This window comes from Rhipicephalus microplus, chromosome X, assembly GCF_043290135.1.
Source record: "Rhipicephalus microplus isolate Deutch F79 chromosome X, USDA_Rmic, whole genome shotgun sequence".
NCBI lineage: Eukaryota > Metazoa > Arthropoda > Arachnida > Ixodida > Ixodidae > Rhipicephalus > Rhipicephalus microplus.
In genome coordinates this window covers 162,487,218-162,499,349 of record NC_134710.1, presented here as the reverse complement: position 1 = coordinate 162,499,349, position 12,132 = coordinate 162,487,218, and the positions used below count along the sequence as shown (strand labels likewise).

At 42.6% G+C, this 12,132-nt stretch overlaps 1 protein-coding gene across 1 annotated transcript; it reads left to right on the top strand.

The window, feature by feature from the left end:
• The first annotated feature begins 4,928 nt into the window (after positions 1–4,928).
• On the top strand, positions 4,929–10,399 carry ast (single-strand DNA endonuclease protein asteroid). The gene is made up of 3 exons (XM_037428490.2): positions 4,929–5,314; positions 6,745–6,949; positions 8,485–10,399. The coding sequence occupies exons 1-3, from the start codon at positions 5,154–5,156 to the stop codon at positions 10,216–10,218; spliced, it is 2,100 nt and encodes a 699-aa protein (XP_037284387.1). The 5' UTR covers positions 4,929–5,153; the 3' UTR covers positions 10,219–10,399.
• The last annotated feature ends 1,733 nt before the right edge of the window (positions 10,400–12,132 follow it).

Sequence of the window (12,132 nt, the reverse complement as noted above, 5' to 3'; positions counted from 1 at the left end):
CCTAGTTGTACATTAACAGGCCCAGATAGCATTCCAATTATGCTGATAAAGACATTGGGTCCGAAGTCTAAACAGACTTTGAGACAGGCAGTGAGCAGAACAATAATCGATGTTGAAATCCCCGATGGATGGAAACTTTGCAGGATGAGCATGATCTTTAAAGGAAAGGGGGACAAGGCTGACATAAGCAAGTACCGTCCTATAATAGTGACATCAGAGGTTTACAGGCTGGCGATGCAGATTATAAAGGCAATACTGCAGGCATGAATAGAGGATGAGGTGGTGCTGGGAGAACTGCAGAATGGGTTTCGGAAACGCAGGAGGTTGGAAGACGATCTGTTCTTACTGACGCAGTGCATCTAAATAGCAGAAAAATAACACAAGCTCTTGTGGCTAGCATTTTCGGATATCAAGGGAGCGTGCAATAGCGTGGTTCAAGAGGACTTGTGGGGAATACTGGACACACTAGGTGTGAAAGATGGAGTCACTAATCTTTTAAAGGATATCTATAAAGGTAACAAGGTAGTTATAAAGTGGGAAAAGCAGGTATCCAAGCACACAGAGGTAACACGGGGCTTAGGCAGGGGTGTCCTCTGTCACCCTTGTTATTCATGATGTACCTACAAGGATTAGAGGCCAAATTCGAGAGAAGTGGACTTGGCTTCAACCTCTCTTTCGTCAAACAAGGAAAACTCATTGAACAGACACTACCAGCATTGATGTACGCAGATGATATAGTGCTAATGCCTGAAAACAAGGAAGATTTACAGAGATATGAACATCTGCAGTAATCAGGGAGATAGGTTAGATTTCAGATTCAGTAATGAAAAATCAGCAGTCATGATTTCAATGATAATAATATATAGAGGTAGAGAGCTTAAAATACAGGAGGTCACACTAGAGATAACAGATAAATACAAATATCTGGGCGTATGGATAAGCAATGGGACCGAGTACCCAAGGGAACACGAAATATACGTGACGACTAAAGGTAACAGGAATGCAGCAGGGATGAAAGATAGGGCACTGTGGAATTACAATTGGTATCATGTTGTGAGAGGAATATGGAAAGGGGTCATGGTTCCTGGTCTGACGTTCGGCAATGCGGTCTTGTGCATGAGATCAGAGGTTCAAGCAAGATTAGAAATTTAGCAACGTGGAATAGGTAGGCTTGCCCTAGGAGCTCACGGGAATATACCAAATCAGGGAGTACAAGGGGATAAGGGATGGACATCATTTGAGGGCAGGGAACCTAGCAGCAAAATAAAATCTGAAAAGCGATTGAGAGAAATTGCGGAGGAGCGTTGGGCTATGAAGGTTTTCGGCTACTTGTGCGGTAAGAATGTCGATACAAAATGGAGGAAGCGAATCAGAAAATTGACGGGTAAATACTTGGAAAACAGCAGGGGGCCAAACCAAAAAGAATGATCGGTTAAGAAGAAGGTGAAGGAAGCTGAGACCGGTATGTGGAGAATCGGCATGATTAAAAAGTCCGCACTAGAGATATCTATCGAACTTTTAAGCAGGAAATTACCAAGGAAATAATCTATGATAATACTCGGCGTAGTTCCCAGTTTGAGGCGAGGACGGGAGTATTGCGAATCAAGACATATCGGGCCAAATACGAAGGGGTAGACATGGTATGCAGTGCATGTGGAGAGGAGGAGGAAACTGCCGAACACTAGATAATGTTCTGTAAAGGGCTTCCCCCTATAGTTCAGGATGATGGCGCCGAGTTTTTCAAAGCACTGGGGTTTAGGGACCGGGAGGGCAAAATAGACATTAAGTGGTTAGAATTAACTAGAACGAGGTTATCTGATTGGCGGCTAAAGTCAAGACATGAGTGAAAATTAAACCCTTCACTGCAAAGTACCAGTCCTCAACCTCACTATTTACGAAACCATCAGCAAGTACGGAAACCATCAGCTTGAACATGGAGGAAGTTTGCCTTCCTCCATGACTTTGAAAGACAATCATTGAAAGGCTCTGACATCGGTGGTGCCTCCGTAGGTGATGCCAACTCTAGCAAAATTTCCCTCGCTCTAGGGCATTTTGGTTGTACTTAGGGGAAAAGGGAAATTTGTCAACATCTAAGGAAATTTCTCGCTTCCACGTGAAGCAAGCAAATCAACGACGGGACCTCCCGCCTACAACCTCGTTTTAGATGCGGAGCATCTAATACTCGAGGCTTGTAGTGCGGCGCCGTCCGCAAGCTTCCTCCTCCTTCTTCCACCATCTGTGCATCCCTTCCTCCTCTACACACCGCGCGCGCTTCACTCCTCCACCATCTGTGCACCCTTCCTCCTCTACACACCGCGTGCGCTTCTCCTCTTCACGAACATTGGCTAGCTGTATAATGTAGCGCGCATGCGCCGTCACGCTTCGAAAACATCGGCAGCTGACGCGCGCGCATGCGCCGTCGCGCTTCGAGAACATCGGCAGCTGACGCGCGCGCATGCGCCGTTGCGCTTGTCTCCCTTCTCGAACATTCGACAGCTGACAGTGCATGCGCCGTCGCGCTGTATATATACTCAAGGTCGGTGCTCGCTCGCTCAGTTGCCGCTCGTCGGTTGGTTTGTACGGCGCGTCGACGTCCGAGGTCGCAATGATCGACGTCCCTTCGACCAGCGCCGGCCAAAGTGTTGGCGGAACCGCTCAAAGTTCGTCGCAATAAATAAACACCGCCCTTTCGCATACGTGTCGTACGTGTTCACTCATTTAACACCCCTCCTACAACCACGTTAACCAATTTAGCCAGCGACCCAAGTAAGTCGCAATTTAACACCCCATTTCACAACCACGTTAACCAATTTAGCCATCGACCCAAGTAAGTCACACTTTAACACCCCTTTAACCAATTATATGCTCCGCATCCTCCTCAGTGTTCCCCCGAGGGAAGCTGCGGGCAATTTTTTGTTCCTTCTTCCACTTTTTTCTCTACACTCACCCGAAAGCGCTGTGCCATGTGCAGTAGGGGTTCCGAGGGGTGCCAAGGGGCGACAGGGCCGGTCTGCGGCCCCAATGCTGTGCCAGCGCTCTCCCTCCCGCACATCAGTGCGGTTCATTCTGTGACGTCCGTGTTCGATTGCCTGAATCCCGGTTCAAACCAAAGAAAAAAATTACAGCATATGCGCGGACTGAATGATGAGGATTGGGGCGAAGCGTCCGTCCGTCCATTCGTGCATCCATCCGTCCAACAGTGGGCCGATCTGTCTGTCCGCCTGTACATCCGTCCGTCTAGTGAACACTCCAAGTACCACCATCTCGCATCTTTTCATCATATATTGATTTTATACAAGTACCGTTAACTAGTGAACATTCCATAACTAAACGAGAGGTGGCTACCTACTACATACATCGAAGACGCACGACCCACAGCTTAAGAAGCTTCGCCCCTATAGAAGTCTATTCCTTGTGGCACATACCCGCGCTCTTGGGTATGTGCCACCAGTGGTTACAAACGATAACGAGACGAACTGGTGACGCCATAAGGAGCTTCACCCCTAAAAGGGCTCTCTCTCGATCCCACCAAGTATGTTTTCCTTTACACTAACCACCCATTTTCTCGCCTTTCACCCGTGGCGTTATTTCCTTGGCTTGTTGTTCTTTATCGGTTTCTCTTATTTGCGAACGCTGTCACGTTACTGAGCAGCTGCACCGTGAAGCCATGTGGCTCCCCCAAGGTCGGTTTCTGCGAAAAGCGCCGCCAGAGCAGTAGGCTGCATGTATATGCGGTTATTTGCAAACCTAAAAAAATATTGAAAAAAAAACATGGCTGTTGGGAGAATGATTGATTGATTGATTTGTGGGGTTCAACGTCCCAAAAACACCATATGATTATGAGAGACGCCGTAGTGGAGGACTCCTGAAATTTTTACCACCTGGGGTTCTTTAACGTGCACCCAAATCTGAGCACACGGGCCTACAACATTTCCGCCTCCATCGGAAATGCAGCCGCCGCAGCCGGGATTCGATCCCGCGACCTGTGGGTCAGAAGCCGAGTACCTTAGCCTCTAGACCACTGCGGCAGGGCGCTGGTGGAAGACTACAAGATATATTTGAAATGATCAAAATCTGTAATAAACGCATATTTTCGTACCCATTCAGCAGGTTGCGAGGGATGAACAGCCAACTGGCAGCTAATATGCTTTCATGGTTAAACTGTATGCTTTCATGGTTAAACTATTTTTCGTCACTATATCCTGTATCAGGTATCATGACAAAGCTTGAGAGTACATTTTTCAGGACATGTTCATAAGTTATGTAAGCATACATCATTTCATGTCTTATATGAACACCACCAAGCATTTCCTCCAGGAGAGTTGCAAAATAACAAAATTGATGAATGTTTTAAAGCTTGCTCGCAGGAATACTTGACGTACTGCGCTTTATATGCTTGTTCTGGTTATTATTATTATTATTATTATTATTATTATTATTATTATTATTATTATTATTATTATTATTATTATTATTTTAACTTGCATGCTATTAAAAGTGCACTGTATCGTATTCTAAGTTTTCCGTGTTTTGCATTGAACAACTAGCAGTGTTCCTAAACATAAATATTTTTTATAATTTATTCCTTCTTCAGCCTATGTAATGCTTCTTTCTTGGTGATTTGTATAAAATACTGCGATACTACACCCTTCCCCCTCCCCCCAAATGTGATGACCGCTTAGCTTTGTGATTTGATGAAATAAAATGTTGTGTAAAGCTTTTCAACTTGTACTGCGAGAATTTTTCACCTTCAGCACGGCGATTGTAGTGAATCTTTTCAAACGAATGCACTATTATATCATAAAAAGTGAACTGTGAAATCGTTTTCCACAATTAGTCTTCAAATATCCGCTCTCCATGATAATCTAGAGAAATCTAGGGAATTTTTTCCCTCTAGAGAGGGAAAAAGTGGCTGTGCAGGTTGGCAGCACTGGGGAGCATGGAAGCATGACAGGACATCGGAAGGCGCTTGTTTCTATTTTTTGGGGGGCCTAATCAAGTTCTCATGTTGTTTGAGCCGTGGTCTCAGTGCAAGGACAGATGAGATTCTATGGCCGTGTGTTAATGCGCGCAACATGGCAAGGTGATCAAATGACCAAAGCCAAGTGATAGCGTTCGAAACTACAGCAGTTGACTGCTTTTAATAAGTACTGATGGGGGTCCGCGGCCTCAGTTCCTTTTTCACGCTTAATCCCGACCTGTCGGAATGGAAGGATTTGCATTCCACGAAGTTAGTGGTTGATGGAAACAATCTAATCTATATGATCTACTTCACATCAAACCTCGAGTGCGTCTACGGGGGTGACTATGACGGGTGAGAGGCAGCAGCTGCGATTTTTCGCTTGAAATGTCTAGCGTTCCGCCCAGGCGGTACGAACTGCTATGGGTAAAATTTTGTTCAGACGGAATCGAAATGATTTGTTTAGCGTTTTCTATAGTGTGGTCGCCTTACTTTTTTGCATTGTTCTCCTGCAAAGAATTGTTTGTTGGTTCTTACGAATGCTTTGTGCCGGAGTGGACATATAGAGAACCTTTCTTACGCAGACCGAAGTGCTCGTCATCCACCAGCAGATGTTTGATCATTGCACCATATTGATGTACTGTTTTCTCCAGTTCACTGAGTTTGTGGCACTCTTTCATCCGAAGGTATATAAAGAAAGTTCTTGTAGCGTGCTCCCAAAGAACGGGCTCGTCAGTGTGATCTGTATATGCTTGCCGTTGTTACAATCTTTTGTACAATGCTTCACGTGTGTGTGTGTGTGTGCGTGTGTGTGTGTGTGCGTCTGTGCGTGCATTGCAGGGGCCATTGCTTTATACAAAACTTTCTCCACAGCAATTTCTCCTAAAAGGGAGCGCTTTAACGCCTATCACTTCGTCTGGACGGCATGCCAGATACAGTGTTGCCATCTTTAAAAACAGGAAAATTGAATTGAATTCTGATGTTTTACTTGTCTTAACTGCAATATGATCGAGCGCATCATAGTGGCGTAGACGCTGGTTTAATTTTGAACACCTGGATTCTTTAAGGTGCATTCAAATTAAAGTACACAAGTATTCCTGCATTAACCTTCACCTAATTGTGGCTACCATTGCTGGGAATAGCTGAAGGCAGGCTCATAGCTACAGAAAGTGCCCTAGACCCCCCCCCCTCCCCCCACCAGAAATTCAAATAGAACACGGTGTTTTGCAGAGGATAGATAGTAAACATCAGTTTTTTGTAGCTTTCAACAAGTGAGCCCCCCATGAAAAATATTCCGGCTGCGGGCCTGGCTGAAGGGTAGGGTAGGAGTGCTGTTGCACTTCAACCTTTCTTGTGGAGTAACCACAGTGACACAAATGCATATTTGGTGGTTTCTCATATGAAACTAAAATTTTCTGTCCATATTCTTATAATAAATATGAAGTCACCTTGCGGTTTTCGCTTATTCAGACCTCTTCCTTTTTATTTGTTTCATTGTGTTCTTTTATTTGTGCACCTGTGTGGAGATTATGCTGTTGAGGTTCTGCTCTTTGTAATGTCTGCAGCGATGATAAAATATGCCGTGAGACCTTTTTTTGCACAATTTGCTTACTACTGCAGCCATGTAGACCTGCTCTATGAGAACTGATAACTGAGCATGCTTCATATCTGCTGGCTGCAGGTGGTCTTGCTGTACTATATTCTTACTTAACCATAACCTTTCAGGTACAAAATGTACATGTGCTTTGCTAATTGTTCTTGCTTTTTTTTATTTTTTCACTCAGGTATGCAACAGCAATACGCAATTATTTTGCTGTTTTCAAGAGTTGCAACATAGAGCTGATCCTCGTGTTTGATGGTGGACATGATGTTTCCAACCGCAAGCTGAAGACAACCCAGCGTCGCCTCCAGGAGCGCTTGGCTACTGCCAAGGCCATTGCCAAGACAGGGGCTCCCAACTTAAAGATTCTTCCTATACTAGCGCACGAGGTAAGTTGTCTTGTCCAGCCATCAGGACTATAGTTTCAATCTGTGAAAATGAAATAACGTAGTAAATGTCAGACATTTGCCTTAATAGAATTTTGTAATTAAACACTAACAGAAAACATTCTTGGAACAAGGTAAGGACTATAAGATCATTTATTTGCCATATTGTATGGTTACAAAGTACAGAAGGGAGATTGTAGAATAAATTCTATCCTCGAGCAGCTTGACAAGTCTGGAACCCATTCGTTTAGTAGGTAGGCAATATCATCTATATCTACGTATACATCAAAAAGACAAATCAGTCTGAAAAGTTGTCCTTTTTGTTTTATAGATAATTACATTGTTGTGGGGCCACATTTTCAAGCTTGAATCATGCCTGCAAAAATTTAAGGAATGTGGAGAGCGACAAATACTAGACATGTTTGTGCAATTGCAATCATCCATGGAACTGTACCTACTAGCCCAGTTGTCGACCTTGCAGTATGCACTGCATGTGAAACCATGGTGTCTGAAAGCAAGCTGAAATGTTCTTGAGTTCATTCAGTGAAGCAGAAAATGTGTATTTAAAGTTGTCTTTCTTTTTTTGCTGTTAATCGGTATAGCATTCCAGCCATGCTGATTCATGATGCAATGACTTGGCACCCCAAAAATGGTTGTTTCACCTATCAGAAGCAGATCTCAAACACTGTACTTTCGAGCACTGCTAGTGATTTAAGTGGCTATGTTTTAAAGGGGATGACGTAGCGATGGCCCCTCATTTTGTAAATGTCACATAATTCATGTCAAAATCCATTGAAAGTAGCTGCCAGTGGAAGTAGCCTAAAGTAAACTATATCAAATTTAAATCTTGATAGGATATGAACTAAGAGCCCTTTCTTGTGCATGTGCATAAAAACTTTTGTCCTTATACCCTCAGTTATAATATTAAACTGAAAATTGTCGGACAAGTGTGCCACAGGCCCTGGGGTAAAAGTTATTTCCTTTTATTTTTGTCTGTCTTGGCACGAGAGCACAATTTTGTGTTTTACAGCCCATGCATTTCTGAGGAAGTAGCGACTGACTTTGAAGATAGCTTTGTATTTACAGTAATTTATGATAGACTCACTAAATGGAGCCTAAAGAGACCAGGAAAGTGTGTTCCTTTTAACGGGAGTTTGATTTACGGAGAAATAAAGAGGAGTGCCAAATTCAAGAATAAAACCAGTCATGTTATAGGCAGCTGTTCCAACCAAGCAGGAAATTCATTAAAGAGATTTTAGTTTACTGTATTGCAACAATTATCTGATTTTTTCATTCTTTTTGCCCTTATCATGGTGCACATGTGGTTGTGTCTAGGATCAGATGTTCAAACCATCACAAAAAGGGAATGAATAAAAAAAAACACTATATCCCACTTGTGATGGTTTTTATTTAAGGAATTTGTGAGCAATTTGATTACGAGTCCTCTAGAATGTGTACAGCAGTATTATTGATTGTTACCGTTGGATTCATATTCCTGTCCTTGATTGCAAGCGAAATTTTTCTCCATTCACCTGCAGGTGTTCAAGGATGTTGTGCGAGAACTAGGCATCCAAGTTTTTCAGTGCAGCTTTGAGGCTGATGAAGAGATTGCTGCCATTGCTAACTACTATGGATGTCCAGTGGCCAGCCAGGATAGCGACTTTTATATATTCAACCTTGTTGGCGGCTTTATTCGGCTTGACTCTATCTGTACATCGCCACAAATAGTGACTGCAGAGAATGGTGAAAAGGTGACTTCTTTGCCCTGCAAGTGGTACCATGTAGACAACTTATTGTGTCATTTTCCTGGCTTTGATAAGTCTATGCTTCCATTGTTTGCTACATTAATGGGAAATGACTTTGTTAATGGTGTAATGTTTGAAGGCTTCTTCAACAGCATCAAGCTTCCTCGGCTCAAAAGCAAGAAACTGAAGATCAGTAAGCAGCACACTAAGATGGTTGGCCTCCTCTACTGGTTAAGCAACACAAGTTATGATGTCGCATTATCCCAGATATTGCAGAAACTGAAAGGAGCAAGGCGCGAGTCTACTACCAAAATAATTTTGGACACCGTGGCTCGGTATGAAGTGTGCAAGTCATCGTTTATTGACAAGTTGAAGGATGGAGCCAAAATGGTTCTTACAGATGAAGGAGGCAGCACATTTCCAGAATGGTTTTCAGAGCTGTACTTCAGTGGGATCCTTAACCCATATCTCATCAATATTGCTGCTGTGCACCAGGTGTTTCATTTGACACAGATTGATTGTTTTGAGTTGGAAAGCAGTTATGCATGCTCACAAAACCTCCGTAAAATTCTTTATGGCCTAGTATTGAGTGAGAACTCGAATTCCGAGGATTTAAGACCTGTAGAAGAATTTGATAGAGAAGGACAGAACATCACTCGTCAGTTTGTTGAACCTATCTTGTGTGCATCTGGTTATGGGGCACTTCCAAGGTTAGAAGAAATTCCTACTTTAACAGACCAGAGTCGTAAAAATTTATTTTTTTCTATATTTGGTGTTGAAAGCATACAGGGTCAGTGTCCAGAATCGGTGCATGGTCTCCTCGCAGTTATCTGCTTCTGGCTTAAAAATTCCAGATTAAAAGTTAATGAAAACCTCTTTCGCTCATTGCTTGTGAGCATTGTGATATTGAGGCTTCTTTTGAAGACAAAACTATCGTCTCGAAAGGCTTCAGAGAAGCTGAAATTTCTCAGGAATGGCTGTGCAGTTCGAAGCCGTGAAGGCATAGATGACATTCTACCAGGTGTGGAAGAACATTTGAGTTATGACACCGTACACTATGCAAGCCAAAAGTTTTCAAAGTTCTTCATTGGTCCTGTACATAACCATGCTAAGCGCTTTGACTATGAATTGGTGTATTTGGTTAGCCAACTGCAGACCTGCCTTTTGTTTGCAAGGTTTCTCAACAGGCTGTTGCTTGAGCCGTGCAAGGATGTTGAGTTTCACAAAACTTTGAATGGCACTTTTCTTTACAACTTGACAAAAGAGCTGGACAGTCGAGTAAATCCAGACCTTTTTATTGCTGAGTATATGGGAAGAGGAACAGTGCTTGAGACTGAGTTTTCTCTTTTCTACAAGAAAATTCGAGACCTTGTGCCAGAAGACAGTTTCTGTGCAGGAGCAGCTGCAGGTGGAAAGAAAAGGAAAAAAAAGAGTAAGAGGGCTGATACTCATGCAACTGAACGGCAAGATGATTCTCTTGAACTGCTGTCAAATCGCTTTGAAGAGCTCTTGAAGGAAGAAGCATAAAAACTGTGTGCTATACATTTGCTTCATCTGGTATCCAAACTTCACAATGAATACTTTTATCTCACTCACCTTGTGTGGGTTTGTACAAATGTTCTGAGACGTCCCTGCCAAATGTTACTCATTAGGTCATGTGATAATTATGTTTTAATAAGTTAAATAATAAAAAGTTTGTCATGAGCTATGCATGGTGTATGAGCAGTGCTTCCTGCTTCTGCATAACAGTTAAAGCATTGGATACAATGAGGAGGCTCCTTAAAGAGACAGCAAAGTGAAAAAAGATCATGCTATACTTGGGGACAGCTATCTGTGGTAATAAAAGGGAGGCTAGCAAACCAAAGTGGGCATGTGCCTCTGTTGAAGAATATAGTCCCACAAATGATGTGTCTGTGTTTTCCACAAGAAGATAATAAAAAACGACATTACATTATTGTCTATGGGATGCTGTTTATAAAGAGATGCTACTCGAGCCATGCAGATATTAATATTTATTTTGCTTCATGAAGTGTCATTTTCCTTTTTTGCCCTTCTGAAAACGTCGCACGTTTAAGGTTCACCTCACAGTCAGAACCGCGTCTTCGTTTTAGGTGAGTGCTCGTCATCCTCCAGCTATTCCGAGGACTCCCCAAAGGAGCTTGTGCTGTATTTCACTCACCAATGGCTGTGTAAGCAGACGTAGCAAATTCTATGCAGTAGTATTATTTTAACACGGCCGGTATTCGAAAAGTGAGCCGAGCCAGACTTATTCGCAGAGGATTACATATGTAGCTCTGCCACCGTAGTTTTCCCTTCATTGCCACAGAAAGTTGTCCCCGAGTATAGTGGATTACTCAACAATACCAAGAACATCACTCATGCTACAAAAAAATGTTTTGTAAACTATATTAAGTCAATCAGTACAAAAACAAAATAGAAGTTACGAAGCCATCTTCAAGTTTTCTCACCAATTCACCGTGACATCAAAGGTCTTGGTAGACTTAGCCAGGGTCTACCAAATTTTTCGTTGTAAAAATAAATTGCATTGTGTTTCAAGCAAGCCAGAGATTTAACATTTCAAGTTTCAGGAAATTTCGTTCAGCCAACAAATTATAATTTTTTTTTTAAACTTAAGTTCATAATATCACGTTTGCCATATGTTTGGGTATATAGATGTACAGCCGACCAAATCCTTCATTATGGTGCGTGAGCAGCGACTCTGTGTGTCAGCGCCGTATGACGAAGCGGAGTTGCAAACAGGGCGAAGATAAGCACATGCCTACAAAGCACAGTCGGCTTGGCCTGCCGTCTTTCAGGCTCTTCATTTTTATCAGCGCAATGCAGATTAGCCACATTCTGCTTATCTCATCAGTGTGGGCGTGGGCATATCTTGTAATGTTATTTCCTCGATTTGTGGTTGCAATGTTGATTTTAAAAAAAATGCGACCAAAACTATTTGCCTGCTCACGCTGTCGGACCCAGTTGAGCATGCTTTTTGCAACTCGGCTTCGTCATATGCCGCTTACGCACCGAAATGCCGCTGCTCGAGCACGATGGTTAAAGATGTGGCCAGCTGTACAGCTGGAAAATGAGACTAGGTCTTTTGTTTTCTCATTTACTATTAAATAAGTGTGTGAAAATATTCATCATTTTGAATATTTTTCTAATATTGTTTGCTATTCAATTTGCACTGGAATTTTACTATTTGAGACTATTCAAATTTCCAAAAGACAAATACAATCATTGTGTGATTGAAACTGATCCCTTCAAATTTTAACTATCGTTCACCTTCTCGTATTGCAGCACAGCTCTTTTTCAGGCTCTGCTACAGTCGAACTTTTTAAAAACTGTGGATATCAATTTGAAAGTGATCCCTTCAATTTTTTTAAATGCTTCACCTTGTTACACTCTCGTGCTGCAGCAAAGCCGTCTTCTAAGCTC